Genomic DNA, 18956 nt, shown 5'->3' with positions numbered 1-18956 from the left:
CGCTGTAAAATAAAGTTTGAAGTATTTGACCCTTTAAGTATTTTTTTTTTTTTTTTCATCAGATGTTCTGGCTAAAAATCCTTAAGCTCAAATAGGCACAAATGAGTTGTTGACTTATTAGGAGTGTTGAGCTATAAAAATAATAGTTCTTGGAAAATTCTAATAAGAATGTTTGAGTTCATATTAAAATCTCAGACTTTTTATTACAGACTTGGCATCTAAAATTCATGAAAAAGGATTTTCTGCTCACAATCTAAGCAAAACATATCTTTGGCTCATTTTAACATGGGCTGGGTTTCCCAAACCACCAACTTTGCTGTCATTCTCCAGTTATCTTACTCCTCACTTATGCTGAGTTTCTGTCTTTGCATATTTGTAACTGTCAGTCTATATCTGTGTCAGCGACAGACGGTTCATCTTCACGTCAGTCCCGTTGTCACGCCAGCCTTTCTAGCTCCTTTCCTCTGCACCCCATGCGTTTCTCTCTATCAGTGCACCTGTCACCACTGTCTGTCTCTCTCTCAGACTGTGCCACTCAATCTTGTCTTGATGCTGAACATCTTCGATCGAAGCCTTTTGATGTTAGCTCTGTCTCCAGCTCTAAAAAGATGCAACAGATGTGAAAGTATCTCAACACTGAATGTAACAGACGGTCCAAATTTGTCACAAGAAAGTCAAATTCATTTTTACTCATTCACCCTCGCATTCTTCTAAACCCATATTGTTTTCTGCCCATGAAAGATACAAAAATAATATTCACATAGATTTTTACCTAAATACCATACCTGTGTTGTAAATATATATATGTGTGTGTGTGTGTGTGTGTGTGTGTGTGTGTGTGTGTGTGTGTGTGTGTGTGTGTGTGTGTGTGTGTGTGTGTGTGTGTGTGTGTGTGTGTGTGTGTGTGTGTGTGTGTGTGTGTGTGTGTGTGTGTGTGTGTGTGTGTGTGTGTGTGTGTGTGTGTGTGTGTGTGTGTCAGTAAATAATGACTTAAATGTTGATCTTTTCACAACACAAAGACATCATATGGCTTCAAAAGCTATGTAATACAGCACACAAGTTGTACAGACTAATTTTATGATATTTCTGTGGTTTGTGCTTTTTGGAGCTTGACAGCCAGCAGTCATTAGAAATGGTCATTGTATGGAACAGAGAAATGACAGCACAGGTTTGACATGACATGAGGGTGATTAAATAATGACAAAATTATCATTTTTTGGGCAATCTGTTCCTTAGTTTGATATATGTAGCTATCTTGCACTCATGGTAATGTTTATACTGCATGGTTGATAGTAGTAGCGGAAAGTATGTTTGCATTTGACATGTTTATGGGAAATGGGGCTATTCCTCAAGGCTTCACAAAATAGCTCATGCCACCCAGATGACAGAATGTCCAGGGAAAGCTGTCTCACACTGAACCCATTATGCCATCGTACCAGCAGGATGTTACGCACAATTGTCCCTTTTCAAATCCAGTGTGAAAGAAAGCGTGTAACAAAGAGTGAAAGAGAGAGTCACTATGTTTGCTGCCGTCCAAGGGAATGTTCCCTCTGAGGCAGTTGCAGGGTTCTCCTCTTTTTGTGTGCACTCATTGAACTTAATCTACCTCAAGGGTAATTCATCTCTCGACTCATGTACTTGATGCAAAACATGAGTTATGCACGTTTGATTTTTATTGGATAGTCTATGGTAACCAATCTACTAAAACAGAGAGAATGAAAGAGAATGATAGAGAGAAAAAGAAAGGGTGAAAGAGAGATAGCGAGAGGATGAGGGTCTCCCAGTCTATTGCGATACATGAGCGTTTGGCACCCTGAACAAAGAGCCGCTTGTTTCTTGAAATTCACTGAGAGTGGAAAAAAACTGCATTAAAACACATGGCACAACATATAAACACAACCAGAGGAGCTATACGCACAAAACAGGCCCAAAGGGCAGAACTTTCCAATGTGATTGAAAGAGTAGAGTGAGGAAGTTCAGTCCTTCCAGAACTGTTACAAAGACGAATGTTAAAACTAACATTAACAAAGGTTAATGTTAACAAATGACATACCTGAAGAGAGCCATCTATGTAACCATTCATTTTAATAGTAGGGGAGAGTGGGGCACAGCCTAACGCTTTCTGACTTTCTCAGCTTGTCTAAATCTTGTGGTTCAGAGTACTATTTTTTTCCCCACATTAATTGCACACATATCTAGTACAATTATTTGGTTTTGTTTCATTAATACAGTGTATGCTTTTTTCTTGATTTACCCCGAAAGAAGGGAAGTGACATGTGACAACATGCCCCATTGTAACATGTGAGGGGCATATTGTAACATGACCAAATGACAGATTAAAATATTATCTGATATAATATATTGTCAATAAAATACAATTATTAACTTTTTCAAATAAAATAATGGCATTTATAATCATTCAAAATATACACATTTTTGAGTTTGACAACAAACACACCTCAAAACACAGCTATACAACATAGTTCAAAACATAATGATAATGAATGATTTCTGAACATTGACTCCCAGTCATTATTCACCTTTTCTCATGGTTTCTCAAAATTATTAATAAATGTATAGAATAGAATAGAATAGAATAGAATAGAATAGAATAGAATAGAATAGAATAGAATAGAATAGAATAGAATAGAATAGAATAGAATAGAATAGAATAGAATAGAATAGAATAGAATAGAATAGCATAGTTCTAAAGGGACAAAATGTAACTCAGTGTTACAACATGCCCCACTTGCGCAACTGGGACTTGTGCCTTCTGCTGGTTAGATCAGCATTAAAGAACGATCTCAACTGTTACATAACAGATATAAGGTTAAAATAATATCAGATTTGTCTCATTTCAAATAAACAAAAAATAGAGATGGAAAAAATTACTTAAGTAGGAAATCATGCTTTTAGCTGATGGCTGAATAATGTAGATATGGCGTCTACTGTAGCAGCATGAGCTAACCGCTGAAGCTAACAAGCTAAAAACTTACTACCTGAGTAAAATAAAATATATATCATCCATTTTAGTTTAGCTAGTTAGCATGGGAAGTAAGCCCCTGCTGCTAGCTATTTTGTTTTTAGACAAGATGCCATCAGTTTGCTACTCAGTCACTCACAGCTTAAACATATTTATCCCAGAAATGTCCTTCTGAATGAAGAGACAGCAAAGCTAAAGATGAAAGAGATAGGGTACTAAAAGCCTCCAGGGGTAAAAGGCACATTTTATTTGATTTTCCTTTAAAGCCTTAGATAGCACAAAAACTTGCGACAGCACTTTCCAAACTATCTGCTTTTCAAAATGCATGTGGAAATTTGGCTGATCCTTGATGCGATCGTGGGCAGCAGCACCTAAATTGAGTCCGCCGGAAGCTGCACTGTAAAATCCAACAATGTAACTAACACTTTTTAGTTAATTTTACTTAATGTCTTAACTTAATTGTTAAAATCTAGTAATCTGTACTATTCACATACTATTCCTTGTTTACTCAGAAAACCCAAGTTAAGATTAATTGATTGGTTTGAGTGCCATTTTGTCAAGCAAAAAAATGTATACAATACCATTATGGGGATCAGTGTTCACTTTGTTTGGGCGCTTGCAACATTCATGTTATTATGACTCTCTTCCTATTGATGCAGCGATGCAACAAGAAATCACATTTGGTTTCAAAGGAAGAGAAGTAATAAATAGGTTGCTTTTAAAAGTTGACCTTAGCTTCTGACTGATTAATTAACTATAGTTAATGATTTAGTCAGAAATTAAGATCACCGTTTAAAATGAATCTATGTTAATTTTATGAACCTATGTCTCTTTGTGTCGTATAATGACCGTTTACAATTTTATTGCTAACACTTACGTCATAAACACCTGTGAAACTTTTAATTGGGTTAATATAATCTCTCTATATTTGTAACAATATCTTGCAGTTGACGCTTGAGTCACACACAGACTTCAACATTCAGCATGCAAAACACAACAACAACTATGGTAGCTATACTGAGTCAAGAATAAATCTAAAGTAAAAGATCAAGTGCTCTCTACAGTTCTTTTTTAGTTACTAGAACACTTGTGTAAGTGAATAGGCATTTGTTAGCACAACATACTTTTCCTATTTCACTTTACGGCTTGCATGCTATTTTTAAGTAAGTCTAACTAATTCGATTTTACAGTGTAGATATTTTACTTTATAACATGTTAAATATGAATATTTTTCTTACAAAAAACAGAAGGCCTTCATTAACCCCCATCTAGGAATATTATAGAAGAAAAACTTGTCTGATATTTAGTTTTCACAAACTCACAAATCTGACACCATACAATCCTGTCCCCTCAGGGAGATAAAGTATATTCAATTTGTGCTGAGAAAGCTTACAGACATTTTTTTGTTATGAGAAAGTGTATTGCTCCCGGCCTCAAACTTACCCTGCATATCAACTACAGTGATTGATGTCTGCACTGAGCTAGACAGAAAACAATGCTTTAAGCAGGGTGTAAATAAACTTCATAAAATGTTCTGGGTGCATGGCTGTTGGATATATTGAAAGATATGTTGGACTGTTATTGTCAGTTTAAAGGGGGATTGGCTCTTCAAAAATATACACTCGTATAGATCATGACAGATAAACAAACTCAAGAAGGCCTGTGTCATGAACATGCAACATAATGTAAGTACTGACATATTTATTATTGATTAAAAATCTAATACAGTCTTCCCTGACTATTTTTGTTGATTAAATTATACACTCTTAAAAACAAAGGTTTCTTTAATGGCTGTTTCATGAATAACCTTCAACATCCACAACTCCATAAAGATCCTTAACCACATATTGCACAAAATGTTCTTTATTGTGGAAAATGTTTATGTAGATTTTTTAAAATGTCTTTACACAGAAAAAAAAGGTTGTTTTAAGAACTGTTCACTGAAAGGTTCTTTAGGGAACCTAAAATAGTTACAGTATATTATGGAATCGCTGTGAAAACCCATTTTTGAAACCTTTATGTAAGCCCAACAAATCTAGACAATAGACATAGACAATCTAGACTGTGCATTGTCCACTTACCTCATCCATCATTTCATATCAGTATTTATCTATACTGAAAGAAAATCTATGACAAGACTTCAAATCAAGAATTCAGCTTTGTAGTACATGTATTGATGCTCAGTAAACACTATGTAACCATGTAATCTGGCTTCTTAATATCCGCTGAACAAGAGGCTGTTTGCTTAGAAATTATAACAATATCAAATACACAAAAGAAAGCACCTGTTGTCTCTGCTATAATAATGAATTTGATTGAGGCAATGTAAACTGTGAAAGAACATAATGTTCATAAAACACCCATTATACTCTAGGCCTTCAGTTTAGGACTATTCTTGTCCTACCAAGGAAACCGAAAAAGTTTTTTATTATGTTACATTTTATATAGTGCTTTTGCAGGTTGATGCAAAGGCAGCCATATAGTGTCCCAGAATGCCCACCACACACCATCTTATTGGTGGATAGGAGATAGAGTCAATCATTATAGATGGGGATTATCCAACATCAGGAGGCCATGATGATAGACAGAGGCCAAAGGACAAGTTTTCCAAGAGGAAAAATGTATTGCTCAATGGTTGCTTTTCCTAAGCTCGAGAGACTTAGTTGCGAATCTCATATATCTCTCATTTTAGTATCAACAGCATTTCAGATGTTTCTCCTAAAATCCCTTAAGAGAATTAAAAATAGACACAAATCAGACATGAGAAATATTTGAGAGAAAATGGGTCAAAACTGAAAATGTGGAGGAAGACACATAAACATCTCTTTGTTGTCTTTCTGCAATGTCTTTCAAGACTCCATTATATGAATATTTTATTGTTCAGAGGTTCCTCTTTTTAGGCTCAGGAGACTTAATTGTGATTCTTAAATATCTCAAATTTTAGTATCATTCAGATGTTTCTCCTAAAATTCCTTTGGGGAAATACAAGTAGACACAACTGCGACATGCAAAAGTTCTGAGACAAAGTAGTCCAAAATGAGAACGGGCTGTGAAAAACATGGGAGATCACTTTATTGTCTTGCAGAGGTTACTCTTTTTTTATGATATTAGGGTTTTTCACCTTTAATGGGCAGGACAGTATAGGAGGAGAGACTCGATGTGCTGCCCACAAGGCTATGGCTCTCACAGAGGCTTCTCTAAGATCAAGATACTAAGTGCAGATTCTTTTATATGTCTCATTTAAGTATCCGATTTGTCTTCAGTTTTATTTTAGGAGAAACGTTAAATAAATAAAAGATGACATTCCTAATACTGTAAATACTGAAACTATCATTTAAAAACCATTATACATTTCAGATTATTAAAGCTACACTGTGTAACTTTTTTAGTTTATTCTTAGCTAAAAACACTTAGTTCTTTCAAAAATATATGTGCTCATTAATGTATATTTACTTCTTTCAAGTAATAAAGTATTCTCGTAAGTTTATAATATGCCATTGAAAATACATACGGTAATGGGTTCGAATGCGGGTCGCCATGTTGCCCCTCCATCTTGAAAGTACATCAGCCAAAGAGGGACATACCCGTGAATTCAAGCTTCGCCTTTCGCGTTTTAACACTCGGTGGCACCGTGTCGAATGTGGACGAGGTCGAACTGGAAGCCATATTAATCTTGGACTAAATCGGCCACCGTAGGAGTTAAAACGAAATCGGATTTGAGAGGAAGAGAAACTAATATTCACTGGATGGTCATATACCTTTTAACCACTAGATGGGGGAAAATATCACACAGTGTAGCTTTAAGGGTTACTAGTTTACATTTATCTTCAATGCCCAGCATTGTATATGCAGCACATTTTCTACACACTAGAAATACATATAAGTAGGTGACATTAACATCAAATGGAGACTTTTGCTTGAGTATCCTGCTTCTCACACTTGTCCACACTTTGTCCTGAGACAAAAACTCAAAATATTCTCCTTTAAAGTTTTAAGATATCAACAACATCACACACTGTCCTCAGATATTTCTCCTAAACTAAAGACTCCAGGGGTCACACATTTGACTTCTCATAAGCTTCAGAAGAGATGTCAGCAACATAACAAACTATGCTCATATTTTTCTCTTTACCTAGAGACTCTAGTGGTCTCACATTTGTCTCCTCTAAATGTGAGCGATCCAGTGTCTCTAGCTAAGTTGAAAAATCTGAGCACAGTGTGTGATGTTGTTGACCTCTTCTAAAACTTTAAAGGAGACCGTTGTGAGAGTGTTATTGTCTCAGGAGACACACGTGAGAAGCAGGAGACTCAAGCTAAAGTCTCCATTTGATGTTAAAGTAACCTCATTTTTGTCTACACTCTAAAAAAAATGGTGCTATGTGCCACTAAAAGTGGTTCTTGGCTTGTAATCATAGGGGAACCACTTTTGGTGGTATAGCACATATCTTAACACATATCTTATTATAGCACCATATCTTAACATGTTATATGGTAGTGGTGCTATATAGCACCTCAGCCAAAGAACCGCTGAAGAACCACTGAAGAAACATTTAAGATTTTGCTGGGGTTACACCTCTACTCTTTTCGAAGGACATCAGAGTCAGGCCTCAGTTTAACGGGACGGTGCTTTTTGCCAGTGTAGTGTCCCCATCATTATACTGGGGCGCTAAGGCCCACACAGACCACAGGGAGAGCATCTCCTGCTGGCCTCACTAGTACCTCTAAAATGTTGTCTTGTTCGAACTTCTGTGTATTCAAAATTTGAAGTGTCAGGTAGGTTACAAAACACACAAGTGAAGCCCCAGATTTGGGGATTGAGATTTGAAAGTTACATTTGCTTTGATGGTGTTTTTGTGTCAGTTTGTCATCTGGTGACTATATGCTATTTTTTGTACAGAGAAGAGCAGTGTGAACATAACTCTTGCTATATTAAATGGAAGAAAGAAAGTCATATAGGTTTGAAACAACATACGGTCAGTAAATAATGACAGAAATCTTCTTTGGGTGAATCCTTGTGTCAGATCACTGTCTTAGTTAATCTTGTTAAATTTTTTTTTACCAAAACACATAATCTGCTGAAAATGAAAATATTTTTTTTTTATTACTTGACATTTGCAATAACCTGGCCGTATTTACAAATGTAATACATGTTGCTGTAATCACAGTGCCCTCTGCTGGAGAACAGAACTAAGGGTTCCTGTCGAATGTTATGAAAGATCAGCATGTAAAATAATCAAATATCTTATCTTATTATTCAATGGGCCACATGAGAAGGTTTTATTCAGGGCTAGTTTTTGAAAAGCATAGGGGACATGATAGGTGGTTTGAAAATAATAAAATTGCAACCGTTTACAATAAGGTTAATTTCTTAGCATTAGTTAACTACAACACTTCTACGGCATTTATAAATCTTAGTTTATTTTAATTGCAACATTTATTAATACATTTTTAAAACCTAAAGTTGTGTTACCGACGCTGTTCACGTGAGCTTCACGACACATGCGTGTGATGCTCATGCAGGAGCTAGCCAATGGTGAGCCGACGCTCTGCTGTAGAACCCCGAAGCGCTGCACTGTATTTACTATGTCAACAGCGTAGGAGAATTACATTGAAGAGAAGAGATTGTTGAATAAAGTCATTATTTTTGTGCACAAAGAGTATTCTCTTCACTTCATAAAATCAAGGTTGAACCACTGTATTCATATGGACTATTTTAACAATTTTTAAAACCTTTCTGGACGTTACCGCCTATGGAGAGGCCAGAGAGCTCTCAGATTTCATCCATAATTTTAATATATATCTTAATTTGTGTTCCGAAGATGAACGAAGGTCTTCCAGGTGTGGAGGGACATGAGGGTGAGTAATTAAAAACAGAATTTTCATTTTGGGTGAACTAACCCTTTAACATTAGTTAACTAACATAAACAAACAATCAACAACTGTATTTTTGTACATTAACAAAGAATAATGAATGTTGAAAGAAATACATTGCTCACTGTTAGTTCAAGCTAGTTATTACATGAATTAATGTTAACAAATGAGACCTTATTGTAAAGTGTTACCAATAAAATGAAATAAAAAGTGTGCATTGCTGATGAGAAAAATATTTTATTTAATTCAGTGTCTCTCATGCCATTCATTCGCAACGTTGGCCTACTGTAAAAAAGCTGACATCATAATTCTGGTGAAAAATATCAGGATAACGACAGAGACAAAAGGAGCAAAGGCATACTTACTTTAGTCAACCACAGCCTATTACCATGATCATCTCATCAATATGATGCAGTCAAAACAGAGCACAGCTAACATAGATCTATGCCATCTAACCCACACAGGAAGCTTCTAATGAACGTATGTTTCTGGGTTGTCCAGGAAATTATTGATCTTCTTTGCCACGTCATCAAGCTCATTAGTATTGCTGTATTTCAGGAGGTTGTGGGATTGTACAAAGTAATGCCGGAGATAATGCTGGCTAACACACTTATGCAGCTTTTGCACCAGCCGTAATACGCATCCCCTGAAGTCTCTCCAGTCCCTGGTGCAGGGGTACTTCTCACATGTCCAGAAAAGCAGTGTCTAGATGATGTAAGGACATTGGGAAAGTGTGTAAACTTGCTTTTGTATACAAGCAGTATGGTCTTTCAACAGCCATATTCAGTTAACTCACAGGAAAGATGATAGGAAAAAGGTAAAGAGGCTATTTTGGTTAGGCTGGTACCTGTAGATGGTAGGCAGTGATGACGGGTTTGCTTCCAGGGCACCAGATGTCCTCCTTGAGCTGTCTGACCACCCGATAACACTTCCTGCGGCAACCGCCGTCCTCATCTATATTACTCAACAGCACCTGCTCTGCCCGTGAGAATGACAGCCGCCAGTGGTAGTTTGATGTGGCCATTAGATTGAATCCAAACGACTGCAGGGAATTTATTACGATTAATCAACAGTGTATTGTATGTATTCATTCTTTATTTTAGACCCATAGATCCATAACAAAAGTAAAAAACTAAACAAAACATACATTTACAAACAACATACATTATTTAAATAACATGCAAACTGTAATTTCAGTGCTTCCAAAAGCAGGAAAAATATCTTGTATCACATTCCCCTGGCTTAAGCCTAGTCCTGTACTAAAAGGCATTTTTTTGAGCTATTTTAACTGAAAGCAACTTGTACTGACATATCTTAAAGTATGTCAGTGCCATTGTTTTGTCTCAAGATGCACACCAGTAATGTTTTGTCTAGTGTACATTTATAAAAGCTAGTTAAAGGTGCAGTGTGTAGTATTTATCTAATGGATCTATTGACATGAATGCAATATAACATACATAACTATGTTTCAGTGGTGTATAAAGACCTTACATAATGTACTGTAATGTTTTTATTAACTTAGAATGAGCCATTTCTATCTACATAGGCCCACACCGCGGGTTCCCTTACAGTGAAGTCACCATTTTGCTCCGTCATGTTTCTACAGTAGCCTTAAACGGACAAACTGCTCTACTGAGCACTAGCTACTCTCTGCTGTCTCAGACGACGCCATCTTTGTCCTGTGTCGGCCACCGTAGCTTCTCTATGTGCTTCGAAAGGAATGGGTGAGCGTCTGTGAAACCGGGCCTTAATGTAATATTATTCAGGACTATAATGATAATTTTTTTGGTTTGTGTGTTTATTTTTATATTATTAGATTTTATATATATTTTTAATTGTATTTTATTCATCTAATTTGTGTACATAAACATGAACACACACAGTACACACACACAGTACACACACACACACAGTTAAGAGTGGGTTTGGTTTAAGGTTAGTTTCTTGTAATTATGTATATTTTACTGTTATTACTGTAGTAAGTACATGTAAAAGGGATACAGTAAAATTCATGATTTACCTAAAATATCGTATATATAAATGATATATATAAATTAGGACAACCCCACTGACCTTAATACAACGAGCGCGCTCCGTGGAGGGCCATCTCCGAAAGAGCCGGGGCCACCGAGCTCTCTTTGGCCAGTAGTTCATCAGCTCCACTGTAGGAATCAGTTCCACCTCAATTTGTGCCTCTGATGTTTCCACGGCAACACGCACCACTGGTCCAACTGATTCCAGTATACTCACCTTACCTATGAAAGAAAGGCAAAAAGAAAGTTAAAACACAAAAGAAACATTGCATGAACCAGTCTATTCTGTTACACTTCAGTGCATATTTATGCTTGAAGCTTAACATGATTTATTCAAGTAGGATTTATTCCCGGATCCACATCCTTATCGACCCTAAAGATTTTAGGATTAGGGTTAACAACATTCTTATCAGCCTATTATTTCTTTCTGATCTTGTTTTTGTTTAGTTTTTTTGGATAGGAATGTTGATCCAAACTTTCACATTGTGCTATATGGTGCCCTGTCCATGTGTTTGCAGAAATGTGTTTACCATCAACACACTGAACCTGCAGGTCAAATGAGAAAACAATGAATTTTCAAATCAAGAGCTTTTTAAACTTCACGGTGTTTCTTTCTAAAGATTTCCTTTGCTACAGCTCATCTGTTTTCATGGAATCTCCACTGATAGCAGCAAACAAGCTTTTATTGATTGCAATCAAAATATTTACAGTGGGATCCAAAAACCTGAAAACGCTTAGATTTTTCTAATATAATACAGCAGTTTTCATTACAAATTATATTCTAACAAAAGTTCAACTGAAAAATGCTGTTAATTTGGCTAATGTCAGAAATGACAATAATATAATTATAATAAAAATTAAACCATTTGTTATATATATATATATATATATATATATATATATATATATAATTTTTTTTTTTTTTTTTTTTTTTTTAAATACATGCATATGTGTGTATTTATATACACATAATAATTATACACAGTTCACACACATATTATGTAAACCCAAACTTTTATTTTGGATGCAATTAATAGATTTGACAGCACTAATATATGTGTATATATAACATTAACATATATTTAACATTCAACTTTTATTTATACAACATCCTAAAACATTTTGTATATTTTCAGATTTATTTTATATTTTGGATCTCAGATTTTCAATGTGGACTTTTAAACCCTACTGTATATAAAACATCATAATTTGGGAGACATCAGCAAATATTGCACAACTGTCTGCAAAAAACCTGGCAAATTGCTATGGAATCTATTGTAAGATATAAAGATTGTAGGTAGCTTAACAAACAATCAAAACAATAAAACGCTGGATGGATGGAACATATGCATATCAATAAAAAATATTATTAGTTTAGATTTTTTTTACTATTTACCAGAAAATGTATGAAAAATTAAAAGTGACCTCTAAAAATGGATAGAAATCTAATGTAGAAATCTCTTCACAGACAAGGGGACACTATAAAACACTAACTTGTTAGTCCACAGGTCTTTATGGATGTCTCCAGATGCTCTTTGAAAACATTCACCACCTTGGCTGGCACAATATCACCCTCAATGGTCACGCGAATATCCTGCCACTCCTGACTCGGGTTGATGAAACTCTCCAGCTCCAGCCACTGGTAGAGCTTCTCTGGCTCACGAACCGGTGAGAGGAGACGAGACCCGCTCAGCGTGTAGTAACGCCACTGACGTGCTCGCCTCCCCTTATAACCCATCAGGCCCTGTAGAGGCACCGAGATCCGGTACAAAGTTGGAGTGAGCACCTGCCGAAATGAACCATAAATATCAAAGCAGCTGTACAATGTTTACTTGTACAGTCATGTTGAAATGAAACTATAAAGCAGATAGTTTTGTTGCTTACTTGGATGGCGGGGTTGTATGCACTTCTTCCCCGGAGTAAAGCAGACCATTTTGAAACTAAAGCCGGCTGGTCCTAAATCGGATTGTGGACACCAGAGGAATTAAGATGTTACAAAAGCATCCATAACGAAATGTTATTATTTGCAAAACAGACAAGAGGCCTACATGAAGTATTACTTTGAGACTGGTATTATTAACTCCAGAGTTTGCAATGGACTGGAAACGGGCATCCTTTGAGCTGATCTCAGCCGTAAGATCTTTCATGATTTTCAGCACATCTTCTACAGACTTTGAAACCTGCCGATGTCTGAGATCCACCTGACAGTAACACATTCGACCCCCATTAATGCAGAAGAATAAAATTAGTATCTCGTAAACAAGCCAAAAAAGTGTCTTTCTAGTATCTGACTAGCAAAGTTCTTTTAGAGGCATCTAACTGCACATACAATAAAATGTTCAAATAAAATCAAAAACATAAATCAACAAAAGTTACTCAGTGCTTAATAAAATCCATGACGGCATAAATAGGTCACCTGATTTAGCAAATAGTTGTCCAGATCTTCATCTGTGAAGTTGGTCATTTTGCAGTCTATCCTTAGTTCTCTCCCAATGCTATTTTTAAGTCTTCTTTCCAGCTGCAGAGCTTGATGTGAGGTCTTTGTGGTCCTTTTTTGCAGTTCTTTTGTGTCCCAGTGTACGTGTGACACAGATTGCACGAGGGAAAAGCACTTCAGCAGAGAGCCATTGATCTCACATTATTGATTTCTGAGATGCTAAAAAAACTCCCATGTTCCTCTGGGCAAATGAGTTCACCAATTGCTTACTCACATAGCAGATCTCACTCACAGAGAAATTTGAATGTAAACATTTCTTTAGTTTTAATCTAGAATTCATTAGATATAAGAGGTGGTATTTATTTACAAACATGCAACTATAGGCAACACTTTCTAAAAATGGTGCTTTTGTGTCAGTCTGAATGTATCAAATATAAACTAATTTCAGCAACATCATAAAAGACGTCATTTTATATACGAGATGGTATACAAATATGATATAATAATAAGAAAAAAGACTGAATCCTGGGATTGTTTTGTATTAAGCCTGCAAATAAAGTTTAGGCTTTTGAAAAATGTAAAAATCTACATCGACATTAAACCTGGGGTTTTTCTTTATTAAGCCTGGAAATAAACAATGTTTAGGACTTTAAAATGTTAAAAGAAAATAAAAGGTTCTGGCTTAAAATGAATAAGAGTTCATGCAGCTTGATCACTGCTGTCATTGCAGCAAGAGAGGGACAAACCGTTATAAAATGTTGAGAATTTGTAATGAAATATGTTGCATTAAATGAAATTCTGTTTTTAAATTGCAACATAGAATCATTTACTGACTTTTGGGCCCTCCAGAATGCCGTAAGCTCATTCACCACAATTCACTATGTGCATGAATTGGTTGGCTTCCTACACAGTCCAATTTAGTAGAGGTCATGTGATCGCAATATGGAAAAACATTGTTCCAATCACTTGCACTCCACCCATTAACACACATTAACCTTCTGCCGTCAGTGGTGGAGAGAAAGTGTACTAATGTCATCTGGGTCTGGCTAATTATTAAGGCAGTGCAATAACAATTAATTATCACCGTAAATAGGCCTAACAATGCAATTAGATGGAGCAAATGATGAACACTGCTGGAAGAAAACACCACAAACCAGCCTGGGATGCACGTCTTAAAAGCATCGTAAGCCTAAGTAGATCATAGAACTATTGGCACCAAATGGTCTCTACTTAGCTCACAACAATGCTTATGGGAAACACTCCCCTGGATTGTTTCCAGAATGCCCACATTTTCTCCAGACTAAATCACTGTGAAAAGAGGACAGCAGCATGTTAGTGGATGAAACAGTGATTTTTCAAGAAGAAAATAAAATATATTTTTTTAAAGAGAAAAATGCCTGCAATGGATGTCTCTACAATTCGGCTGTTGAGTTTTGTCGCCATCTAAAGGACAAATTAGATAACGCGCTTTAACCTGAAAACATCGACTACGTTTCCCAGCAAGCTGTTCGACATTAATATATAACAACACACTTCATAACCTAAATATACATGGTTACCTAACTTACGCTGCACGGATAAATCCGAGCTAATTCACTGAGGTATTTCCCTGTTATATTTTGTTTTTGTTCTGTTTAGGCTGAATGACCCAAGTGTTCATGTTTGATATGTTGGTTTGAACGTTAGCTCTCATGCTACAACAAACATGTCAAATAACACTGGAGTATTTAGAGGACAAATACTTGATTATGTTTATCGAAATAATCTAGAAATACAATAGCTCGAGTTATTGACAACGTTTTGCACAAATCTGACGTAGCAAGAAGAAGCTAATGTGATACAGCTAACAAGTCATAACACTAGCTATAGCTATGAAGTGTAAATATAAATAAGCTCTAACTTGATTGATCGGTTTTCCGACAAAATAAAAGCTCGATTCTTTTACTTTTGAAAATGCAACAGCCATAAATCTTACGTGTTGTAATTTAAATATTTGTTATTGTTATTTATTTTAAATATTATAATTATAAAATTTTCTTAAATGTTTTTTTACTGTGAAATTTCACAATATTAACATTTATTTTGTATAACATTTAATAATAATAATAATAATAATAAATGATCTTAAATGTTTTTTTACTGTGAAATTTCACAATATTAACATTTATTTTGTATAACATTTAATAATAATAATAATAATAATAATAATAATAATAATAATATAGTCATATTGATAAATAACCACAATATTTGGCCATACAAACACAAAAGTATAAAGAAAAAAATAATTAAATAATAATAACAGAAATAATAATAATAATAATAATAATAATAATAATTATTATTATTATTATAATCTTTTTCTTAAACACTAGATTTGTTTTACAGTGAAATATTACAATAGTAATATTTCTCATTTATTTATTTTAATTTTATAGTCTATATTGACATATAACTGTAATCAATTTGTCCAGATTGTGCAGCCCTACAAATGAGCATAGCAAATTTGGAGCTTTAAAAAATAAATCTATCCCAAAACAATTAGCTAGTAAAATTAGAAAAAAATTACTACTTTTTAAAAGCTATTTATAGTAGTGGGACACTTGTTAGTGCTTGGTTTGATCATTTCTTTCTGAACCAGTGTATTTAAGCTACTGAAATGTTAACCTTTTCTCTTTTTTGGTGCCATAAATTGTTCAACTCGATTTAGCTTTATCTTGTAATTTCAGTATATTCAGGTGTTGTTTGCACACAGGCACAATGAGCTGCTGGCTATTGTTACGGTTACACAGCGGGGACCTTCGCATTTCTCTCCTGCCTCTGTACTGTTCCCTCAGCCTGCGAGCCCTCAGCTCTGGAGCTATCAGCCAAAGCTTGAGAGAGAGCTACCGTCTGCTGCAGCTGCCTGCCGATGGAGCCAGCGGCCCTGCAGAGGTCAAGGAGGCTTACTTACACATGGCCAAGCTCTACCATCCAGATTCCGGTGCTCCTACAGCAGATGCGACTCTTTTTTCCCAGATAGAGGAGGCCTATCGGGCTGTGCTTGCCCACCTCGGCCGGCAGAAGTTGAAGTCGGCCTCACAGTACACCCAATCGCAGGAGGAAGAAGAGGAAGATCAAGTTAAACGTAATGCCCCTCAACACAGACAATACCTCAGTTTTGAAGGAGTTGGTTCTGGCACTCCCAGTCAAAGAGAACGACAGTACCGGCAGTTTCGTGTTGACCGTGCCACTGACCAGGTTCTGGAGTACAGACAAAAGGAGATGGAGAAGGCGGCAGCGGAAGAAGGAGCCATGGTGACCCGGGATGCACGCTTGCGCAGCAAGAAGATTAAAATCACTCAGGCGGTGGAGAGGCTGGTTGAGGACCTCATCCAAGAGTCTATGGCCCGTGGAGACTTCCAGAACCTCAGTGGCACCGGCAAACCGCTCAACAAGTTTGATCACAACCCATATATGGACCCCATGACGCACAACCTCAACAGAATCCTCATCGACAACGGTTACCAGCCTGAATGGATTGTGGCACATAAGGAGATCAGGGAAACCATCACTAAAATGAGAAAGAGGTTGCAGGAGGTCAGGGCCAGGCTGGGGGAACCCATGAGACACTCTGAAACCCTCCAGTGGAAGGAGCACTGCACTGTGTTTGCTGATGAACTGGGGAAACTCAATAAGAAAGTGGACAATTTCAACCTGATTGTCCCTCTCATGAGCAGGCAGATGGTGCATTATAGCCTGAAGAGAGAGCTGGAGAAAATACTGAAAACTGATCAGCTGCTCAGGCAGGAGAAGGACAGAGAAAAAGAAAGGAAGCAAAATGAGCAGATGGAGACGGCTAGAACATCTCAGCACACTAGACAAGGACTCCTCACATGGATGCAGAATCTACTTAAATGAGACTGCATTAAAAACTGCAGAGCTGTAATTCACCTATTGGCCTATTATAGTGTGACTAAAATGTCCTTGCCCTTAATTGTTCTTAATATGTAACTGTGATAAAGTATGATACAATTATTGTCTTGCTTGTTAAATATCAGAAGATTAAAGTCTATAATTTGTACCTTGGTGATGTATAAAATAAATACTTTTTATATTATTTATTTATGTTTTGAATTTTTCATTTATCTTTTATTTTTTTTCAGGAAGATCCCATTGAGATAAAAGGAAAGTATAATAATTCACAGTATTATTGTGAACTATTACAATTTAAAATAATGGGTTTCTATTTGAATATATTTTAAAATGTAATGTATTGCTGTAATGGCAAAGCTACATTTTCAGTTGCAGAAATTTTTCGGATCCTTCAGAAATCATTCTAAAATGCTGATTTGTTGCTCAAGAAACATTTCTTATTATCAATTTTGAAAACGGTTGTGCTGCTTAATATTTTTGTGGAAACCGTGCTACATTTGTTTTGTTTCCAAGATTTTTTTGATGAATAGTAAAAAAATAGAACTGCATTTATTTGAAGTAGACTTTTTGTTGTAACAATGTTTTGATCAGTTTAATGTATCTTCCAAAGTAAAAGTATAAAAAATCCTCATGCGATTAGATGATAGATAGATAGATAGATAGATAGATAGATAGATAGATAGATAGATAGATAGATAGATAGATAGATAGATAGATAGATAGATAGATAGATAGATAGATAGATAGATAGATAGATAGATATTTTCTCTTGGTGAAGCTGGTAGTTTACCTCGTTGCCATGCCAATCATTCATGATCGAGTCAGATTATGTAACAATATTGTTATAAAATCCTACTCAAACATTCCATGACCTTAAAGATGCCAATTGGACATGTTCATTTGCTGACAACAAATGCCAACAGGAATAACACTGATCCAACAAAATCCCACCACTGTTGGAGGCTTGTGTTTGTTGGGACACTGTGAACTATAGCCTTAAGACTGCAGTTGAGATGAACCTGTACCATATATAAAACAAAACTGAATGTTTAATTCTGTTAAATGAACAACAGAGGCATAAATACTTTTTTGCCCAATTTAATGAAACAGAAAGTCAAATTTATACTCGTATAGAAATGACAGAAGTCAACGACAGTATCTAGGCCGGCTCCTGGTCTCTTCCACTGTTCCCTGGAAGGTGGCCCAGAGCAGACGGGTTGCTGATGACCACAGGATACGCTATACTATCCCAGTCTTTAGCTATATACTGATGATACGGATCCTGTGAGTTCTCCACCTTCTTTGAGCGAATATAGCTGAACATGATGCCAAAGGTAAAGAAACTAAAGAGTCCCACCATCAGACAGATGTAGATCATGCCGTGACCTTTATCGTGGGCCGGAGCTCCACTCAGATGCACAGGTGGATGACGTGGCGGCACGTATGGAGCTGCTCCCAGTGCCCATGTCTCATTAAAGTAGTGCTGCAACCAGGATACCAGCAGAGAATGCACGTTTGTGTAGTTCTGCTCTAGCATTCTTCCCACTGTTGATACAGACAGCAAAATCGATATATAAATACAGATATAGGATCCATAATTAATTTTTTTCATAACTTAATTTATCTGAATATTTGCATATAGCCAAATATATAAATGTTTCACACACTTGACGGAATTTGTTTCTCATTACCGTATATCGTATATCTAAATGCTAAA

At 36.1% G+C, this 18956-nt stretch overlaps 2 protein-coding genes across 4 annotated transcripts; one reads left to right on the top strand and one right to left on the bottom strand.

Moving 5' to 3' along the window:
* Positions 1-8086: 8086 nt before the first annotated feature.
* On the bottom strand, positions 8087-15245 carry mab21l3 (mab-21-like 3). 2 transcript variants are annotated; one of them, XM_079821346.1, is made up of 7 exons: positions 13304-15245; positions 12948-13088; positions 12772-12843; positions 12382-12673; positions 10928-11109; positions 9702-9896; positions 8087-9559 (listed from the first exon to the last, which is right to left on the bottom strand). In XM_079821346.1, exons 1-7 carry the CDS (start codon positions 13349-13351, stop codon positions 9326-9328), a joined length of 1164 nt encoding a protein of 387 aa, XP_079677472.1. In that variant the 5' UTR covers positions 13352-15245; the 3' UTR covers positions 8087-9325. The 2 variants fall into 2 exon arrangements, with proteins under 2 accessions (XP_079677472.1, XP_079677471.1); XM_079821345.1 differs by having other exon boundaries at positions 9074-9559; positions 12936-13088; positions 13304-15230.
* On the top strand, positions 14777-17427 carry dnajc28 (DnaJ (Hsp40) homolog, subfamily C, member 28). 2 transcript variants are annotated; one of them, XM_079821347.1, is made up of 2 exons: positions 14777-14925; positions 16080-17427. In XM_079821347.1, exon 2 carries the CDS (start codon positions 16085-16087, stop codon positions 17222-17224), a length of 1140 nt encoding a protein of 379 aa, XP_079677473.1. In that variant the 5' UTR covers positions 14777-14925; positions 16080-16084; the 3' UTR covers positions 17225-17427. The 2 variants fall into 2 exon arrangements, with proteins under 2 accessions (XP_079677473.1, XP_079677474.1); XM_079821348.1 differs by having other exon boundaries at positions 14831-14925; positions 16054-17427.
* The last annotated feature ends 1529 nt before the right edge of the window (positions 17428-18956 follow it).

The sequence above is a fragment of the Gobio gobio genome (assembly GCF_949357685.1).
Source record: "Gobio gobio genome assembly, chromosome: 7".
Taxonomy (NCBI): Eukaryota; Metazoa; Chordata; class Actinopteri; order Cypriniformes; family Gobionidae; genus Gobio; species Gobio gobio.
The sequence above is the reverse complement of the archived record's forward strand: the minus strand, read 5'-3'. Positions and strand labels throughout refer to the sequence as shown.

Excerpts from the sequence above, each read along its gene's own strand:
- mab21l3 (XM_079821345.1), bottom strand. The coding sequence starts at position 13,351 with ATGACCAACTTCACAGATGAAGATCTGGACAACTATTTGCTAAATCAG. Across the intron at positions 12,674-12,771 it reads CATACAACCCCGCCATCCAA|GTGCTCACTCCAACTTTGTA; the intron begins GTAAGCAACAAA and ends TCATTTCGGCAG. Across the intron at positions 9,560-9,701 it reads TCACTGCCTACCATCTACAG|ACACTGCTTTTCTGGACATG; the intron begins GTACCAGCCTAA and ends TACATCATCTAG.
- dnajc28 (XM_079821347.1), top strand. The coding sequence starts at position 16,085 with ATGAGCTGCTGGCTATTGTTACGGTTACACAGCGGGGACCTTCGCATT.